The sequence below is a fragment of the Podarcis muralis genome, chromosome 7 (assembly GCF_964188315.1).
Source record: "Podarcis muralis chromosome 7, rPodMur119.hap1.1, whole genome shotgun sequence".
Taxonomy (NCBI): Eukaryota; Metazoa; Chordata; class Lepidosauria; order Squamata; family Lacertidae; genus Podarcis; species Podarcis muralis.
Genome location: NC_135661.1, coordinates 11,850,475 through 11,871,189, shown reverse-complemented (window position 1 = coordinate 11,871,189; position 20,715 = coordinate 11,850,475). Strand labels below are relative to the sequence as shown.

At 47.5% G+C, this 20,715-nt stretch overlaps 1 protein-coding gene across 4 annotated transcripts; it reads left to right on the top strand.

Annotated features, from left to right (window-relative positions):
- Positions 1-3,081: 3,081 nt before the first annotated feature.
- On the top strand, positions 3,082-20,422 carry TMEM150A (transmembrane protein 150A). 4 transcript variants are annotated; one of them, XM_028741203.2, is made up of 9 exons: positions 3,099-3,218; positions 6,674-6,703; positions 8,822-9,042; positions 14,009-14,056; positions 14,385-14,471; positions 15,141-15,208; positions 16,257-16,384; positions 17,008-17,185; positions 19,066-20,422. In XM_028741203.2, the coding sequence occupies exons 3-9, from the start codon at positions 8,978-8,980 to the stop codon at positions 19,305-19,307; spliced, it is 816 nt and encodes a 271-aa protein (XP_028597036.2). In that variant the 5' UTR covers positions 3,099-3,218; positions 6,674-6,703; positions 8,822-8,977; the 3' UTR covers positions 19,308-20,422. The 4 variants fall into 4 exon arrangements, with proteins under 4 accessions (XP_028597038.2, XP_028597036.2, XP_028597035.2 ...); XM_028741204.2 differs by lacking the exon at positions 3,099-3,218 and adding an exon at positions 3,433-3,884; XM_028741205.2 differs by lacking the exon at positions 6,674-6,703 and having other exon boundaries at positions 3,082-3,218.
- The last annotated feature ends 293 nt before the right edge of the window (positions 20,423-20,715 follow it).

The following is a 20,715-nucleotide window of genomic DNA, read 5'->3' as shown; positions in this document are numbered from 1 at the left end:
AGGGAGGAGAAGGCCCTGCGCAGCCTCAGCAGCTCCAGCCACACCAAGCCCTACCTGGAGAAGCTCCCCTGGCATCCCTGGTTGGCATGGAAACTGCCAAGGGATGGAACCGCAAAGAGCCTTTCTTCCCTCCCTTGTCAGCCAGAAGGAGAAGCACGGAAAATGCTCTAAGGCTGCTTATTTTATTGCATTTATATCCCGCCTTTTTCTCCGAGGAGCCCAAGGTGGCACAGATGGTTCTCTCCCTCCTCGTTTAACCCCCACAACAACACTGAGGTAGGTTACTCTGGCAGGCACTGATTGACACACACACCCGACGTCACCCTTAATGGCCATGGGGGGATTTGAACCCTGGTCTCCCAGGTCACAGTCCAACACTCTAGCCACTGCACCACACTGCCTCTCCTTCGACTTTGCTATGGCAGAAAATCCTGCCTGGAGCCTCCCATGTTTTGGACCTGACCTTCGGCACACTTGCCCCCCCCCCCCCCAATTAGTTACCTTTGTTTGGAGGATAAATATCTGCTACTTTCCCTTTTACTTCTTCTTTTTGAAAGGCATGCCTTCTCCAAAGTGTACATGTGATCTTCTCTTTTGCCCCTGGGATATTTCTAATCTAACATCCAGGCTTTTAAGGCAGAATTTCCCATTTGATCTAGGACAGGCATAGGCATCCTGGCCCTCCATATGTTTTGGGACTACAACTCCTATGATCCCTAGCTAACAGGACCAGTGGTCAGGGCTGATGGGAGTTGTAGTTACAAAACAGCTAGAAGGCAGAGTTTGGGGGTGCCTGCTTTAAAATATGTGACATACTTTGTTCTTGGTCTCCTAAGAAAGGTGGGGGGACTTCGTTGCAACAGAATAAAGATCTGCCTTCAGCTCATTCATCTCTGACCAATAACGAACTTGGAGTCCCTTAAAAGGGAAGTTAGGCCATTAAAGATACACCCCTTAAGTCTGGTAACACTGTGCCAGGTGGGTCTGATGGGTCCAAAACATCTGAAGGGTTGGGGCAGACGGCTGAGCTGAATGGTGGGCAACATTCCAGACTTTTCTGTGCTCTCCCTCCCTCTCCAGAGTGCAAGCCGATCTTCAGATGACCCTGTGGTGGCAGTTAGGGGAAGGAGAGGACACCTCAGCAGGAAAGTTGGAAGCTCATTCAATCAGCTTTGCTCGGGAGCATTTTCTTCTTTGGACTACAACTCCCATCATCCTTTGATAATTGGCAATTTTGGCTGCAGCCAATAGGAGTTAGAAATCTGAAGGGCGCTCGCTCGGCGGGTGTAGCACGTGGATGCCCGGGGGTGGGGCTTCCAGCGTCGATCTTCTACTTGTTTACACGAAGAAGAATCTGGAGAAGCGTGCATGCACACGAAAGCTCATACCAATAACAAACATAGTTGGTCTCTAAGGTGCTACTGGAAGGATTTTGTTTGTTTACGCGAGAGTAAGCTCCCTTATACTCGAAGAGGATTTTTACGTCCACATCACGGGTGACAGAGCTAACAGGGTGGGCATTTGTTTATTTTTGGCTCCCTAGGGCTTCCGTCGCAGCTGCCGCGAACGGCACGGCGGAACTGGATGCGTCACATTGATTTATTGATAGATTGACGTCCGCACGTCCAGTTTCCGATTTCTTGGAAGCGAGAACTGTCCGTAGGAGAAGCGAAATCACAAGGTTTTTGTTTTTTTTAAAATAAATTTTTATTAATTTTCCAAACACATAATAAAAACAAACAATACACAAAACAAAAACATACAAACATATAAACATGTATAATTTCATAATCTTATTTTCATGCACCTTACTTCCTGGACTTCCCCTTTTCTGCATCCTTGTTTTACATTTCTTCAGCAACCCTCCAATTAACTAATTATTTAATTCACTTTCATTAGATTCGTTTTTCTTTAACTTATTGATTACAGCTGCAATTCTCTATTTCTTAACACCTTAACATCTTAGCACTCCTCAATTTTACAGCAATTTTTAAGATAAATTTTAAATTTCTTCCAGTCTTCTTCCACTGTCTCTTTCCCCTGGTCACGGATTCTGCCAGTCATCTCTGCCAGTCCCATATAGTCAATCACCTTCGTCTCGAAATCACAAGGTTTTAAAGTCGCTGCTGTGGCTCCACGCATGCCCAGCCATAAGCAACAGGCAACTACTAGAGTTTGTGCTCTTTCGAATAGGTGTTATTTCATGCGAGGAAATAAATTGTGAGCTAGAACTTGCTAAAATGGTGCTCCGTGGAAATCAAGGCGTCTTTCGGGCGCAACCGAGCACTGGATTTGGGTTGGGAGGTTCTCGAGGCGAGCGCAATTTAAAGTGAGCCACGTCTGCTGCAACCTACCAAGTGTTCTGCATGGAGTGAGGAGTCGGTGGACCTAGGAAACTCTTAAAAGGAGAGTATCACATGCTTCCACCAGTTTTAAAAGAGTGAGGAGGAATGAGCTGTCTTTCCCATTGGAATTTGAAGGCGCAAAGTTGTTTTTAAAACGTTTAGAAGGGACTTTTGAAAAACCATTCCCATAGCCCTCAAAATACGACTGGAATTGGAAAGAGCAGAACGTCTATTTTTATTTTTACATTTATATCCCGCCCTTCCTCCAGGGAGCTGAAGGTGGAATACATCGTTCTCCTCCTCTGCATTTTGACCTCCCAACAATCCTGTGATGTAGGCTAGGCCGGGGGCGAGTGACTGGCCCAACGCCACTCAGTGACAGCTTCACGACCAAGCGACTGGGGATTTGAACCCCGGTATCGCCCAGCTCCTGCTCCGACACTCGAACCGCTGCACCACACTGCCTCTTTCCCTTGCTGCTTCCCTCGGATGAACACGCTGCTGCTGCTGCTGCTCTCTGCCCCTTCCGCCCCGAGAGGGAGTTTTGAAAAAGGAAAAGCGGGAGGGGCGCCGCGAACTCGGAAATTCCCTGGCGAGGCAGTAAGATGCGCCAGTCTATCCTTCGTATCTCTGCCGCTGAGGGAGAAGGTGACGACTGCAGGAGGAGGAGGAAGTTACTTCCGCTAAAAAAGGCGGGAGTGGGTGGGGGGCGAGGTGAACTACACTTCCCAGCGCCCTTTGCGCCCGGTGTGCTTATATATGAGGGCTAGCTATGAGAGGGAGGGGTACGAGGCGGGGCCGGCCTGGCCCTTTTAAAGGTCTGCGAGGGGGCGAGGGCGGCGGTGCTCCTCGTCAGTCTGCGGCGGGGACCAGGTAACCGGGGGGGGCGCAGGGGCCTTTCCCCGCCCTCCCCTCGCCGCCCGCCTCTCCCTTCCTTCGCGCGCCCTGGGGGCCTCCGCTGAGGAGAGCTGGCCCTGTTGAATGACTGCCTGCTGCTTGGCCCTCAGGGCGGTCCCTTTGCTCGCTCCTCCCTCCCCCGCGCTGGCTGAGCTGCCCGTGGGCTCCCCTCCGCCTCGCGGGCCTGGCGGCCGGGCGACCTTCCTCCGCGCCTCGCTCGGGCGGCTGCTGCCGTAAGGCTGGGCTCCGGGGCCCGGTCATGTTCGGGGCCCGCCCCGCTCGCCCGCCTTCCTTTCCCCAGCGCGAAGTGGTTCGAGAGTCTGGACTCGGGCCCAGGGTCCAAATCCTCACTCGGCCACGAAGCTCCCTCGGGGCCCCCGGGCCAGTCACCGCTTCACAGGGTTGAGCCCTCTTTCCCCAACCCCCCACAGCGGTCAGGGCTGTTAGGGAATCAGTTGACGGTGCTGTGATTAGAGTGACAGACCTGGACCTGGGAGACCAGGGTTCCTTTCCCCACTCGCCCAAGAAGCTTGCTTGGTGACCTTGGGCCAGTCACTGCCTCTCAGCCTAATCCTACTTTGCAAGGTTGTTGTTGGGAGCTGGAGAACTATGTAAGCCACCTTACGCTCCATGGAGAAAATGGTGGGACATAAATGCAACAAATAAGTCAATAAATAAGCAAGGCTGCACAGATGTGGTGGACCAGGTTGGTGGGACGCTTCAGGCACCAAGTATGGTATCGGTCCCTGGCACATTGTGTGTGTATGCGTGTGGAATCGCTGGTTGCCCATCCCATCGGATACTTTAGGAAGCACGGCTGTGAAATGCATTTGCATGTTTCACCTGCACCCTATTGTCCACTTTGTTTTGCTCAGCTGGTGGGTGGCTGAGGAGGGTGCTGTGTATCCCTACTGGGCCTTTGCAAACATGGCACAGGCACTCAGCTTGCAAACTGTGACTCCATCTGGTCCAGGCTGGCTTTCATCTGGTTGGGGTGGCTACAGGTAGCCCAAGCTATGGCAAGCAGCAGCCTGGTGTGTAATGTGGAAGGTCAGAGTGGATTGGGTTACACTAGGGGTGCCCAAACTTTTTTCAAAGAGGGCCAGATTTGATGAAGTGAACATGTGTGAGGGCTGACCAAAGTTGTTGAGCTTTTTTAAAGAATTCTTGGGCTTTTTAAAGGATTTAACCCCAAATTTGTTGACATATACTTCCACGGGGGCCAAATTAGGCTCCCGAAATGGACTTCAGACATGCCTGGGTTACGCTAACTTTACCTGTAGTATTTAACCCTGTTGTTGATAGGAGAAACGAGACTGGGTCAGCGGGAGCGGGGAATTGATGGTTTCTGGGTCTTATCAGCAGAAGTTTGAACCCAGTGCACTGAGACCACTTGGTGTAAGAGCTGCACAGCGTCAGTAAATGTTTCTTTACTCTGTCTCCTCCTGGTGTCAGTCTACTGAGTTTAACTGCACTGTAGCATACCATAGTCTGAAAGAAAAGCAGCTAAGCAAAGCTATCCCCACCCCACCCCACCCCACCCTACAATGTTTGAAGAAAGCGCAGTCAGGAACTGGAGAAGGAGTGAAAGGGGAGTTGAACTGAGTTGTCTTATGGGGCAGATAAAAAAAGATGAGGCTTCAGGCAGCTGTTTCTTGATGAAGGTGAAGAAGTAACAAGCATTTAATCCTTATCTGTGTTGTTTCTCATGGAAAAGTAAGAAACCAGTTTTGATTGCTACATTAGAAGCATGCTAGGATCCCAGAATAAATGGTGCATTCTTTACTAGAAATCCAAGTGAAGGAGGCAACATAGATTCATATGTGGTTGAAAGCTGTTGGCACAAAGCTGTGTTTGGGGAGCTCCTTGTATTGTACTGTGCGTTGCATAAAATTTAAGGCAGAAGTGGCTGCAAAGTTGTCAAGTCTGGGAGCAGTATTTGTTTATTATTTACTTCGTATTATTCAACAACTTTTCAACATGTGTGCATTCTTCCCCTACTCTTAGTTAACTTCACAGGCAAATTCTTTTTAGTTTCTTAAATGTGCTGATTGGGGCTAATAGGAGTTGTAGCTGGAAACATTGGGAGGGCACCAGGTTGGGGGTGGTTGAACTAGATAGATTCCCAAGGTGAAGTACACCAACAGAAACAAATGAGAGAACCACTCATGGGTGCACTGAGTTCTTCTACTTTGGAAGGTGTGCGGATCTTTGATATGTTTAACTTACAAAGCCTTGCAAGCTGAAACACATCAATACCAGATTAGTCATATTTTCTGGAAAATTTAAAGAGGCTCTAGGTAAATGCAATCAGAACTGCAGGTATGTATATAGAGCAATTTAAAAACAGTGCTCTAAGTCAGAATTGTCCATTTCTTTACATCCTGCTGAAAGAAAACTGCAAAGCAATTGCTTGCTGTAAATCTTAATTAAACACATTGTTTTAAAACTGCATGGAGCCTTGGAGGGAACACCACATGTTTCTCAGATGTTTCTCTTAATATTATAGAAAAAATACTTATTTATATGACCCATACAGCACAGTAATTGTAATTTTAAAAAGCAACTTCCCATTATATAACTGCCCAGACCATTCCTATCGCACAAAAAATGAATTCCATCAGGAGCAAACAAGGGGTGGCAGTAATCACTGGGCAGCCCAGTTTTCCCTCTTCTGTTTAAAGTAAATGTTTGACAGGTACTTTGAGCCAGTTGCAGAGATTACTTAGTTACTAGGCATAAAATAGGAATGAAAGGTTAGCCAGATGGATCAATAGATTACACTTGTGTTGGCTTTCCAGTACCTGCACCTTGTACCCTAGTAGAAGGACATTGAATTATTTTGATGACCAAGAAGGATCTCCTTTTACCCAGGTTATTCTTTGCAAAGAAAATATATTTGTGGGGCTTGCCTGGTGTTTTTACATGAGTAGAATGTGTGCTTTTATTTAAAATGCATCTCTGGGATATTTGTGGGGCATAGGAATTTGTTCATTATTATTTTTCAAAATGTAGTCCGCCCCCCCAAGGTTTTGCCTTACTGCAGGGGTCAGCAAACTTTTTCAGCAGGGGGCCAGTCCACTGTCCCTCAGACCTTGTGGGGGGCCGGACTTTGTTTACTAAATATAAGTAATATAAATCAAAATTAAGTTCTGTCTCTAGGAGGATCAACATTTTCTGATGTAAAAGACTCTGTGCGAATTACCCTAACTTGCATAGGAAATATTTCTGTGAAACCCACAGCACTGCATCAGTCACCTACAACTGAGCTATAAACTTGAGAGGCTGTTCCTTGAAGTCTTTGTGGACTCATATCCCAGATTGAAATATTTTATGGAGTAGTAAAATGTAGACAATACACAATTATTAGCTTAGAACCAAGGGTCAATCTATGAAGGAAAAAAATGACAAACTAACTTATCTAATTACAGGAAGAACAGGAAATATGCACACAGGGACAGGTACGTTTTATAAGACTTTCTATATTAGTGATGGTGGGTGATAACAATTTTATATTCTTCTGTAATTAGATGAGTTATTTTGTCATTTTTTACCTTCCATGCATTTAATTTGTGCAATTTCAACTGGCTGGCTGCGTTGTGATATTCTTGGAACTACAAGAATACTGTTCCTGAGGACTTCTTATGCACATCAACCTGTTTTACTTTTCTCTAAACCTTCAGCCAGTCTCCTTGGGCTTAATCCACTAGATGTGTCTTAATGAGGACGGAGTGTGACTAAATTGAGCCTGGAGGCTTATATTATGTATTTGAGCATGGATAATCCACTTTTTAGGGGACGCGGGTGGCGCTGTGGGTAAAACCTCAGCGCCTAGGACTTGCCGATCGCATGGTCAGCGGTTCGAATCCCCGCGGCGGGGTGCGCTCCCGTCATTCGGTCCCAGCGCCTGCCAACCTAGCAGTTCAAAAGCACCTCCGGGTGCAAGTAGATACAGTGGTGCCTCGCAAGACGAAAAGAATCCGTTCCGCAATTCTCTTCGTCTTGCGGTTTATTCGTCTTGCGAAGCAAGCCCATTAGCGGATTAGCGCTATTAGCGTCTTAGCGGGCTTAGGGGATCAGCTGATAAGTGGCTTAGCGGATCAGCTGTTAAGCGGCTTAGCGGATCAGCTGATAAGCGGCTTAGCGATCAGCTGTTAAGCGGCTTAGCGGATCAGCTGATAAGCGGCTTAGCGGATCAGCTGTTTAGCGGCTTAGCGGATCAGCTGATAAGCGGCTTAGCGGCTTGGGAAGGGGGGGGGGGAGGGAAAAAACCCTGCAGGAACTCGCAATACATTTTCGTCTTGCGAAGTAAGCCCATAGGAAATTTGTTTTGCGAAGCACCTCCAAAACGGAAAACCCTTTCGTCTAGCGGGTTTTCCGTCTTGCGAGGCATTCGTCTTGCGGGGCACCACTGTAAATAGGGACCGCTTACCAGTGGGAAGGTAAACGGCGTTCCGTGTGCTGCGCTGGCTCGCCAGATGCAGCTTGTCACGCTGGCCACGTGACCCGGAAGTGTCTGCGGACAGCGCTGGCTCCTGGCCTATAAAGTGAGATGAGCGCACAACCCTAGAGTCTGGCAAGACTGGCCCATACCGGCAGGGGTACCTTTACCTTTACCTTTAATCCACTTTTTATTTCACAACAATAACTTGTTGCATTAAGCCTTAAATGATGCTTCCTTTGTGTGCATGGAAGGAGTGTTGTGATCAGCTTGATAGCAATCTTGGAATCTTTTGTCATGCATGGAAAGAGGATCCCCCCCCCCAAAAAAAACACCTTGCAATGGCTGAGAGAGACAAAACAGTTGTCAATTAAAGGACAGTCTTCCAAGGTAGACTTGTGGGAGCGGCAGAGGGGCTTGTCCATCTGTGGGCTGAGTTTGTATAATCCAGACTTGCTGTCACCTTTAGCATGCCTGGACTTCATGCCATCTGAAAGAGGCATTTCCAGTTCACGAGCACCCCTTGAATGCAAAGACCTTGCTTCATGCAGCACAGCGGGGGGGGGGGGGGAGAAGACTGATGCTTAGCTGAGAATTGCAGCTGGCCAGTGAGCAACTTCCTCTTCCCAAGCTGCTGCCCTCCAGATGTTTCACGCTGCAGCTTCCTGTTAGCCCAGCCATATATATGATGCTGGGGGTAATGGCAGTTGTAGCCCCAAATACCTGGAAGGCACCAAGTTGGAGAAGGCTGCTCTAGAGCAAGAGTGGAGAACCTTTGCCTTCCAGGTGTGCCAGTCATGCTTGCTGGGGCTGGTGTGGTTCAGCAACATCTGCAAGGCCAAAGGTTCCCTACTCCTGCTCTAGAGTCTCAGAACTGCATGGATTGAGGCAGGGTCCACGAAGGATGCAGATGTACTTATTTTCTTACATTTTAATATCCTGTGTTTCTTCTGCCTTGGCATTAAGGTCAAGGATGAATTAATGAGGAAACTGGGAAGGCCTTTGTGCATGCATGCTGCTGATTAGAGATGGGGGTAGAAAGTGGTTTGGGTATGCTGCCAGATTGACCCCATCTTTTCTTTTAAATTTTGGTTCAGCTGAGATTAATCCCACACTTTTTTTTCTTTTATTGCACCAGGTGCCTTCTGATGGTTCCAGTTGGAGGCCTACAGTTGTAGCGAGTGCCCACCCACCCCTCCCTTTTCCTCTTTTCCTTCCCCCCTCCCCTCCCTCCCTCATCCGAATCTCCCCTCCCCTCCCCACCACACATGTTGTTGTGTACTTGCACTCACTAATGACAGCGTGGATCATCCTCCCCATTAGCCTCTCTGCCTTCTCGATCACTGGAATATGGATTGTGTAAGAGCTGTCTTGATGTCTGCCTGTGTTCTGCATGAATGATTAGCCTGGAAAGTGTGTGTCGCTGGCTGGCTTGTGGCTTCCAGCAAATAAGCAGCAGGTTCTTTCTCTCCCTGAACTGTTGTTCTATTTAGGAGATTGCCAAAGGCAACTCAGCAAATCTGTCCCAAAGCTGTGCTCTGAATAAAAGTTCTAGCTTTTTGTGATAGATCTTGCTGACCCGAGGTTTTGCCCCATTACAGTTTAAACAGCACTTGGGCGACACTTTTGATTATTCTTTACAGTAGATCAGGGTATTCTGGCCAGGGTGGACCATGTCTTTATCATATAGGGCCTGATTGCCTGACAAAAAGGCACACTGATCACTGTAAGGGCAATCTTCCCTTCTGTAGTATTATTAAGAGCTTTTGGCTGCTCTTCCTCACAGCACCAAGGTGGGAAAGCTTCCCCTTTGAGAAATGTCAGCAGCTGTGGGGGTAACAGCCCTGGTGCTGGAGGGACAGGCATAAGTTCCACTATAACATCTTGTCTTCAGCTCTGCAAGGACTCAGAAATAGGCTGTGTCCTTGGCTTACCCTGCAGTTCCCACCTGCAGCCACTGAGAGGAAGTTCTCTCCAGCCTCATAAAAGGTGGTGTGTGCGCCACAACATGTTTGCTGAAAACTGTGGCAGGGACCCTGCTGTGTGCTGTTGTACAGGCAGGCCAGTCTCCCCCAAAGTGGAGACTCACAGGTGTGTTAGGCACCAGCTCCCATCAGCCCCAAACTCCTGGAGGGTGGCTGGGTTGGAGAAGCCTGTAATACACCTTTAGCATGCCTCCATTTCAGTGGGGACAGAATGGAAGGTGGTGCTGTATGTTGCTTTTGTGGAAAGGGCTTTAATGTTTCCCAACTCTGGGCCCCGGCTCTGGATAGCCAGCTCAGTTAACAGCACTTCGGGGAAAGTGCCCTTGTTTTTGGTCCCAGTTACACAGCGGCTGCTACTAATGATTGCTTGTGATGTGGACTACATGCAGCTGAGGAAACATTGCAGAATCATAGAATTGTAGGGCTGGAAGGAACCCAAAGGATCATTCTAGTCCAACCCCCTGCAGTGTAGCAATCACAGCTGAAGAATCCCTGATAGGTGGCCATCCAATCATCTGTTTTAAAACCTCCAATGAAGGAGAGTCCGCTTCTTTGGGAGTCTGTTCCACTTAACGTCAGAAAGTTCTTCCTAATTTTTAGTCAGAATCTCCTTTCTTGTAACTTGAATCCATTAATTCAGGTCACCCCTCGGGAGCAGCAGAAAACAAGCTTGTGTCGCCTTCCATATAGCAGCCCTTTAGCTATTCAAAAATGGCTGTGTCATATCACCTCTCAGTCTTCTCTTCTCTCTCTCTTTTATTTTTATTTTTCAAAAACAAGCACACTAATCACTCACAAATACAGAAATACAAAATAATAACCATAAAAAGAAAAGAAAAATACATCCATGTGGCTTCCCTCCCCCAATACTCATCATCCCTTAATCTTTAAATTCTTGTTTGCATCTTATGCATCTCATCCTTAATATTCTTAATATAGTAATTTTTTCTAGTTCTACTTTACAAGCAATCTATACATATCGACATGTTGCCCTTAGAACAGTGTTTAATCATACAATCTTCAAAACATTGCCATTCTAACCCTAGTTTCTGATTTGTCTGGTATCTTATGGCTGCTGTTAACTTCATTCACCATTTCTATAAATTCAGATAGTTTGCATATCCAATCTTCTTTTGTAGGTATAATATTTCCTTTCCAATTCTTTGCAAGTAAAAGCTTGGCTGCAGCTGTTGCATATAAAAATAATCTTTTCTTACCTTGTGGAATATCCTTTCCTACTAAGCGCCTCTGGGTTTTTTTCTATAGAAAATTTGAACACCTTTTTTAACTCCTTGTGGATACATCCCCAAAATTCTTTAACATTTTCGCAGCCCCACCATACATGCATCATAGTCCCCTCCACCTCCTTACGTTTCCAACAGAGATTGGATTTTAACTTATTTATTTTGGCGAGTTCTGAAGGTGTCATGTACCACCTATAGAACATTTTCATTAAGTTCTCTTTGATGGAGTAGCAGGCGGTAAATCTTATATCGATCTTCAAGAGCCTTTCCCACTGATCTATTTGAATTGCATGGCCGATGTCTTAGGCTCATTCGACCATTACTTCCTTTATTTCTTCATCTTTTAGGTCCCATTCCAGTATCAGATCATAGTTTCTTATTGTTTTTTTAATAATACTTTTTGTAATTTAGATTCTTCCTTTCCAAAGCCTATTTTTTTTATCGGAATTGAAAACATTATTTAATTGGTGGTATTGGAGCCAATCAGTAAGATGGTGCCTTATCTCCTCAAATGACTGTAAGTTGCCCAGTTACTTTCCATATTTAGTTTTTTGACTGTGAACGCCTCGAGCGAGGACAGCCACCATGGTGTATATGGTTCCAGTAATGGTTGGTATCTAGTCCACACCTTATACAAAGCACTTCTAACAATATGGTTGGTGAACCCTTGTGGACTTTTACTTTATTGTAACCAAGGTAGGTGGGACGCGGGTGGCGCTGTGGTCTAAACCACAGAGCCTAGGGCTTGCTGATCAGAAGGTCGGTGGTTCGAATCCCCGTGACGGGGTGAGCTCCCATTGTTCAGTCCCAGCTCCTGCCCACCTAGCAGTTCAAAAGCACATTAAGTGCTAGTAGATAAATAGGTACCACTCCGGCGCGAAGGTAAACGGCGTTTCCATGTGCTGCTCTGGTTCGCCAGAAGCGGCTTAGTCATGCTGGCCGCATGACCCGGAAGCTATCTGTGGACAAACGCCAGCTCCCTTGGCCTATAGAGCGAGATGAGTGCCGCAACCCCAGAGTTGTCCGTGACTGGACCTAACGGTCAGGGGTACCTTTACCTTTAACCAAGGTAGGCATGCCACCCATATCTGTTACCCAAGCTCTCTAAATCCAGTATGTCTGTTTTTTCTAACAGAATCCAGGCTTTGATCCAAATTAGACACCGTGTCAGTCTTCTCTTTTCTCATAAGGCTTGATTTCCAGACCCTTGATCATCCTGGTTGCCCTCCTCTGCACACCTTCTAGCTTGTAAATATCCTTCTTAATCTGTGGTGCCCAGAACTGGACACAAGACTCCAGACAGGGTCTGATCTAGAGCCACCTGTTCCATGTGGGTCCAGCAGAAAAAAGCAAGAGCTGTTTGATAGTGGAATGGTCTCCCTTGGGAGGTTATGGACTCTCCTTCATTGGAGGTCTTTAAGCAGAGGTTGGATGGCTGTCTGTCATGAATGCTTTAGATGATATTCCTTCATCCCTGGGGTTGTTCTAGATGAACTTGGGGTGCCTTCCAGCTTTACAATTCTGATTCTATGACAGAAGCACAGATATTGATAGAATCCCACAGAGACACAGGCAGACAGATGGGGTGGAAATGTCCCCACAGTGATATGGAGTCCTAACCCAAACACAAACCATCTTCTGTGGCAACTACAGCCCTGTATAAACAACCTGGGAGCAGGAATTTGCTTTGGGGGGGGGGGCGGGTTTCAAGCCACAGCAAATCAGCTGGCCACTGCAACCTGTGATTTGTGTATTTGCTGAGAAGTTAAGTGTTTTTGGCATTGATGTGGAACAACATTACACAGGAGCCTATAGGCCTGAAAGGCTGGTTTTGCGTGGTTCTCTTGTAGCGTTTTGGACAGGCAGCTGTGGCAGGGAAGATAAGGCTGCCTACAAGTCTCTCCTGCTATTATGACCCATCAGCCCTCGGATCTGTTCTGGGTTAGGCTTGTTGCAATGGCTTCGTGTCCCCAAGGAAGCTCTCTCAAGGGAAGCAGCTTCCCTCCTCAGACATACTTAGGTGCAAACATAGGAATCCTCTCCTGCTGAGAGCCTCGCTGAACACAGACTGCAACTGGCTGGAACTCAGTAGTAATTTGTCAGCCTAAAATTGGAGGTGGCTGCTGAAGCTGAACATGCAGGCGAATTGGAGAGCAAGGGTTGCATTTTTATCTTGACTCCCAGATGCTTCTTTGAAACAGCCCTCCTAGCTTGGATCTCTTCTCAGCAGGGCCAGTTTCCTGGGTAAACAACCCAAAAGCAGAGAGCAGGTTGAGAGTTCCCAAAGCACATTGGATTGTGGAAATTTTTCAAAGTCCTTTGCCTTGGTGATGGAAATTTCCAGTCTTGGGGGTGACACGTTTTACTGCTGCTTTATTGCTTACCCTGGGGAAAAGCAGTGGAGCAGGAATTGCAATTCTTTGCCTGGGGCACTTGATGCTTTCCAGTGTCACCTCTGGACACAGATGGGAGCTTGAAATGCACCCAGAGAGTGTGTGAGCAGGGCTTTGGGCAAACACTCTCGGGCTGGGATACAAGGGATTCCAGAGCAGCAGGTTTAAGCAGTTTAAGGAGCAACACCAGCTCCTTCCCAGTGCCTTTACTAGCATATAGGGAAGGGAGAGGCAGAGTCCTTTGAATCCTCCTTGGCTGCCTTAAAGACCTACACTGGTCCTCTGATAGGTCAGGGGAAAGGGAGACATTTGTCTTCATCTTAGTTCCTCTTAGGGGCAAGTTTTTCTTTTTACTTCGAACAGCTTAAAAGATGTTTGCTGCCTGTAAACCTGAATTGTTCTTGGCATAAAAAGAATGATTTGAACACCTTCCAGAACTCTGTTGCCATTCTTGTGCATCCCGTTGCAGGCTTTTAAAGCTTATTTGTTTGTCTGCTTTGAGTTATACAAAGCTAATTGGATGTGCTTCGCTTTTGGAAAGTCAGCTTCAGGTGGTATAGGTGATATAATCTTTGAACAATTGTAATATAATTTGTATTTGTTGATCTGGCCCCATTGGGTGCTATGTTCACACACATTTTGGTCTGAATGCTTTCATGTCCAGTCCACCCTTAACTGTATTTTTCTGTTCTGCCTCTCACAGGTATGCCATGGCAGTAATGAACCACCATGTGTGTCCTGTTGAGAACTGGTAAGTCCTTCCATAAAGCAAGAGGACAGAGTCCTAGCTCAGGGGGAGAGCAGCTGCTCTGCATGCAGAAGGTCCCCGATTTGCACCATAGAATCTCCTGGTAGGGTTGGGAATGTCCCCTGTTGAAAACAAATCCTAGAGAATAGAGAGTGTAGACAGAACTGAGCTAAGTGGACTAGTGGTCTGACCCAATATAAGACAACTTCATACGTTCTTAGTCTTGTTAGCTTCTTAACATTCCTTGTCCTGCAAAACTGGCCCAGTTTCTTGTTTGTACCCCTTCTTGGAGCACGTTACATTGCCCGCTAACCTGTCCAAACTGTTGCAGGTCATATAATGAGTCCTGCTCTGCTGATTCTGCCAAGCATGGATACCCCAAAAGCTGCTGCACTTTGGAGGATGTCCCTTTGATCAGGTGAGCGGGGAAAAAATTGTAATGGATTGCAATGGAGCTGTTCTGGGCACAGAGGCTACCCCTGCATCCCTTGTGGGTGAACCAGTTCTGGCTGGAGTTCAAACTGGGCATTGCCTATATGAACATAAGAAGAACCTGTTGCATCAAGCCAATAACAGGTCTAGGCCAGCATCCTGTTCTCACAGTGGCCAGTCACATGCCTGGAGGAAGCCTGCAAGCAGAATTCAAGCGCAAGACCACTCTGTGAATCTGTCTAATCCTTTTAAATTGTCTAATTCTCTTTTAAATTGGTGGCCATCACTGCCTCTTGTAGGTGTGAGTTCCATAGTTCAATTCTGCACTGCATGAAGACGTCTTCTTTTTTATCTGCCCTGAATCTTCCAACATTCAGCTTCATAGGATACCCATGAGATCTAATGTTATGAGACAGAGAAAACCTTTTCTATATGCCATGCATAATCTTATAAACTTCTGTCGTGTCACCTCTTACTTGCCTTTTCTCGTATTGTACTTGGCTTGGTCAGAAATAGCTGTTTTCCCAGTTGTGCCGTCTTACAATGACTTCAGAAGTCCATCAGTTTGGCAACATCCAGGCAAATGTGTAGAACAAAGGCATCTTTGCTGGTTTCTCTCAGCCATGCTAACATTCTCATTCTTTTCCCCCTGCAGTAAATGTGGCACGTATCCTCCTGAAAGTTGTCTCTTCAGTCTTATTGGGAATATTGGGGCTTTCATGGGTAAGTGCTGCTTCTCCCCTTTCTTCACATCTGGCCAGCCAGCATCAGTAGACAGCATCCATTCCCTCCTGAAGCATAATCTTCCCAGGATACGAGCCCCTGAGATAGAGGCTTTTCCAGAGCAAGTGCCTGACCTTCAAGGGGCATACAGGAAGCTGGCCTGGTTGTAGAGGAAACGGCTTCTGCTTGCCAAATGTGGCTAAAGGTTGTCTTGTGAAGAGCTGGGGACTGAGGGAAACCCCAACCCACTGCTCAAGGGTCTGTCTTGCATCCTGGGGCATCCTGAAGGTTGACAGATAACTTCCTGGAAACATCCACATCTGCTTAGTCTTTCTACACATTTTTATGCTGATCGACTCTTGAGTCCAGGGGCTTTCTTTCTTTTTCCTTAAAGCATTCTGCTATCAAAAATGTGGGGGAATAGGGAGAAATTTTAAACTTCTGTGACCAGGCAATCAAAAGTGGTCTACACCAAGTAAAACTGAATTCTTTGACCTATGTTAATTGGAAAGAATCCATTTAACTCAGGCATAGGCAAACTCGGCCCTCCAGATATTTTGGGACTACAACTCCCATCATCCCTAGCTAACAGGACCAGTGGTCAGGAATGATGGGAGTTGTAGTCCCAAAACATCTGGAGGGCCGAGTTTGCCTATGCCTGATTTAACTTATTGTGGCTCTTGAGTCACGGAAGACACAAGGGAACCAAATCTTCCACCCACTGAAGCCTGTGTTCACTCTTGCCCCTGGCTGCTGGGATTCCAGCAGGTATTGCCCACATCTTTGCAGTGGCAAGAGTGAGAAGCATGCTTTATTTTATATAAAAAAAAAAGGATGACCTTTTCAAGAAGTTGGGCTCTGTACCCAGGGCCATATCCTGTACTTCCACAGAATTGCAGTGCATATAGAGTGTTGCTGCTAATTTGTGTGGGCATGAAGGGGCCCCCTGTACCCTGTGCTGCATGGTATGTCCAAGGAGTGTTTGTCTTACAACTTGGAGCAGAATCCATGGTGCCCTCTCCTTAATCTCTCTTGCTTCCCCCAACAGTGCTGGTGATCTGTTTCCTGCGCTATGGGCAGCTGATAGAACAGAGCCACAGTTCCTGGGTGAACACAACTGCGCTGATCACAGGCTGTACCAACGCTGCTGGCCTGGTTGTGGTCGGCAATTTCCAGGTTGGCAGAAATTTGGGGAGGCAGCACTGGGTTTCAAAGCAGCTCCCATTTGGGAGTGACATAGTTGAGTTCCTTTTCACCTGGAGTGACCCCTTGCCTCTGGCAAGGCTGGATTATGGCCCATAGCGGGGGTGGACAGGGCAAGAAGCAGAGGACAGAGGATTTTATTTATCCAGTCACCCTAGGCAATATGTACCATCTGCAAAGGCAGCCCCACCCCTTGTACTCTGCCTTGGAACAACCTAATGCACACATGGAGGAGATGCACTTTGGAGAGCTACTGACTGGGGGATAGAATGAGGGAGGGGGTGGCTTGAAGCGACTGGGGCGGGAGCCTTCCCCCAAAGCAAAATTCTCTTGACACAGCCATTTTCACTGTAGTGAGGCTGTGCAGGAGAATTTCCTTTGTAGATTGTGGCCCCTGCTTGCCAGCAGGTGTAGGGGAAGATGCCATTTGACTTGGTGAACCCATGACACTTTGGCAGGATGGAAGATTTTTCTTAACTGCCTAAAAATGGAACGAGGAGACCTGTCTTCTTAAAAATAATAATGGGAAAGGTCAGGCTTCCACAATGGAACATGATTGCTCCAGTACCTGTGTTTGGGCTCTCCTTGTGCTTTAGGTGGACTATGCCAAATCCCTTCACTACATCGGAGCCGGTGTGGCCTTCCCGGCAGGCCTGCTTTTTGTCTGCCTTCAGTGTGTCCTCTCCTACCATGTTGCCATCTCTGTCCTGGACTTCTGGATGGCACATCTACGTGTCTTCCTTACCACTGTGGCCTTAATTTCCCTTGTCCTGAGTATCCTTTTCTGGTGGCAGGGGCCGGGCCACTTGGTGGCAGTGTGCGCTACAGGGGGACACCCATTCCTCTAGAGAATCCCCTCCTTTCTCACACAGGATTTCCTTTCTCCTGGGATAGGTGATCACTTGAAGGGCTTCACCATGGCTGCGTTATCCTGTGGTTCTTCAGCTTGCCCTCTTGATACCTGTGCCCCCAACCCTGGCCCTGTGCTTCTCTTCTGGCCAGAGACAAGAGGACCTGCAGCCTCCCAGCTAACTCCTGTCCCCTGACCATGCTGGCTGCAAGGGCTGGGGGGAGTCTGCATCCAGCAACATATGGAGAGCCACAAGTATGCTATCTAAGCTTTTGGGCAGGTATGGGGAACCTTTGGCCCTCCAGATGCCACTGGTGCCAATAGATGTAGTTCACTAACACGTGGAGAGCCAAAGTTTCCCACACTTTTTAGGCATTTGTAGTTTACACACACAATTAATTGCCTGGGCGTAGTTTCAGGAAGCTTCTCTGATCCACTGCTTCAAACTGGGCTCAAGATCTTGTTTGTTCATGCTCTGGGAAGCGGTTGCAGCCAGCTAGCCAGCCCCTCATCCTCTGCACACATCCCATTCGCCACAGGCATCTCAGTTCCCTGTCACATTTGGCCAAACGTATAGATCCTTAAGGTGGTCATGACCTCTCAAACCAAAACTTTTTTTTTACACAGGTAACTTTATGCAGTTGACTGCCAGCCAGTTGAAATTACACAAATTAAATGCCTGGAAGGCAGAGAGCTTAAAAGCTCTTTTTGCACAGGAGTTTCCTGTCATGGAAAAAGCTTTTAAGCTCTGTTTTGCTCATCAGACTCTGGGGAGGGTCTGGCAAGATCTTGCGGGAACTTGGGTGGCTCTGCAAGATCTTGTGAGAGCCTCCCAGAGCCCAGTAAAGCAAACCTTGCTTAGGGGCTAATACCTGTTTGGTGCACCAGCTCCAGATGGCAATATTGTTTTTGTGCCATCTCTGGAGTGTAACCCCATGCCAGATGCAAGTTTGCTGTATTTACATCCTTTCCTATAAATGGTACCTTAGGAGGTGTCCAGGTGGTTCCTAAGTGATCTCCCAACCAGGTGCTGACCAGACCCATCCTGTTTAGTAGTTTTAGGAAGGTGGGCTCCACAGCCTGGGCCTATGGAGTCCTAAAGCACCACCAGAGCCCAATAGGTGGCTGTATCAGTTCTTTCTGTCATGTCTCAAGAGTGGACGGACTTCAGGCTTGCCAGGTCTATTTGTTTTTGTTTTAAACTATAAATCCAGGATATACCAGCCAGAGCCAGGTGTGAAAGACTCACACTCCAAATTAAAAACAGGTTGCTTCTGTATATAGACTGTGTATAGAATTTGTTTTAAGAATTTTAATGTAGCTGTCCTCCTCTCACACAAGAAAATCTGCTGGTAGCTTTCTTAATTTTAGCAGTATAACTGAGGAGACAAACGTTACTTTGAGGCTAGATAGGACTTGGAAAGCCATTCTAATCGATTGGAAAACATCCAGAGGTCTACTAGAGGGCCAGCATGGTGTAGTGATTAGAGAGTTGGACAAGGACCTGGGAGACCAGGGTTCCAATTTCCATGTGGCCATGAAGCTCAGCTTGAGGACAAGCCATTACCTCTCCGCTTAACCTACTTCACTGGCTTGTTGTGGGGATTAAAAGAGGGGAGAACTGGATATGCCACCTTGAGCTCCTTGGAGAAAAAGTGGGGTATAAATGCAATAGCTTAATGAATAGTAAGTCCCAGTTCTACCCACTCGTGCTCAAAGAAGGCATCTTCTGCCACCATCACAAAGCCAGCCAAGCCAACCCACCTTCCGCAGGCATGCCTACTTTTCCTTGACTCTCCCACAGGTGGAATCTTCTTCATCCATGAGAGCTTCCTCCTGCAGCACCTGGCTGCCATCTGCGAATGGGTCTTCGTCATTGACATCCTCATCTTCTACGGCACTTTCACCTACGAGTTTGGTGCCGTCTCCAATGACACCATGGTGGCTGCACTGCAGCATTCGAACAGCAGGGGGTGCAAATCACCAGGCAGCAGCAGCACCTCAACTCACCTTAACTGTAACCCTGAGAGCATCGCTATGATCTGAGGGAAACGGGTGGGGGTGGCTTTGCTTTTCCATCCCACATCTGGCAGCTTTGGTGCGCTGCCTTTTTTCCCCCAATGGGGGAAGAGGGGCACCTTTTCCCTCCTGGGGATTTTAATTTTGTACCAAAAGATTTTTTTTAAAAGAAAAATATTATTGCTGCCAACACTCCCCTCTAATTTCCCTCTGTCGTTGCTCAGTGCTGCACTCTTAAGGGAGGAAAGACAGTGCCTGTTTGTCTAAGAGCACTGGATGGCAGCAGGCAGAACTCTCAAATAAGCCCCCACCTATATAGCTTGGATCATGACAACCTTACCTGAAAACCTGTCCTTGCTGGCAGCTAAGCTTTCTCACCCAACCTACTGCACACACACTCTAGGTGTTTGGACTACAGTTCCCACCAGCATGGCCAGGTGATGCGGAGGCTGATGGGAGTTGTAATCCAATGCACCTGGAGGGCAGCGGGAGGTTGGGGGAGGTTGTTGCATAGCCTGGCCCTCTCGCTGCCCCCCAGGGCCTGCAAACCGGTGCCAAAGGAAACAGCTGTTTCCAGATTCATTTACAAGCAGAGCCAGACTCGTTTCCCAAAGGTGCTTGGAATACAGTTTGGGTGCCTGCAGACAATGGCTGCTCTTGGAAAATACGACTGCATCTCACTGCCGCTCCCCACCTACTTTCCTTTTGGGGTGATAGAGGGACCTACGTGAGCTGCTTGAACAAAGAGGCAGGGAACAGGTGGGTTTAGTGAATGAAGGATACCCCTCACTACTCTCTGGGAGGTGACCACCACCTCCATACTTTGGCCTGTAAGAAGTAATGTGGTCTCGACGCAACAAGAATATTGATGCACCTGGGGAAAACAGGGTGGAGAAGCAACAAAAGGAGACTCTGTCTTAGGGGAAAGACGAATGTCCCCACCCCAGGACTTGGCACACTACCTAAGGCAGATTTCCACGATCTGTCCCATAAGTATCTGGGCTGAACAGGGAGGAGGAGGATTCTGTTCCTCAGCCCCCCATGTCTGAGCTGGTACGTTTGGGTAAAACTGTTTTGGTATTTTTTAGAAGTTTTTTTTATATATCTCTATATAAAATGTGTATAAAGAGAGTTGTATCAGAGCAGCGCTGCCTTGTCTGATGGGTGTGTGTCTGTCTACGTGTACAGCAGCAGCAGAAGAGCATCACAAGCAAGGTGCCACTTCCACACCCTGTGCACATCCAGGAGTTGCGAAAGGAAGAGTGCCTACAGAAAAGGGAAGGGGGTACACCTGAGGCACCCCCTCCCCTGCTTTGTCGCTTAGGAAGTGGGTCATAGAGGATCCACTCACTCTGATAAATGCAATTTTGTCTGGAAGGCAGCAATAAGGGACTGCGGCTTCTAACTGCTCTGAAATCACTCTCTCCAGGCAGAA

What these genes read in the sequence shown, in the direction of transcription:
- TMEM150A (XM_028741204.2), top strand. An exon ending in GAGGATGTCCCTTTGATCAG is followed by an intron (nt 14,472 to 15,140) that starts GTGAGCGGGGAA and finishes TTCCCCCTGCAG; the next exon opens with TAAATGTGGCACGTATCCTC. An exon ending in TTGTGGTCGGCAATTTCCAG is followed by an intron (nt 16,385 to 17,007) that starts GTTGGCAGAAAT and finishes CTTGTGCTTTAG; the next exon opens with GTGGACTATGCCAAATCCCT.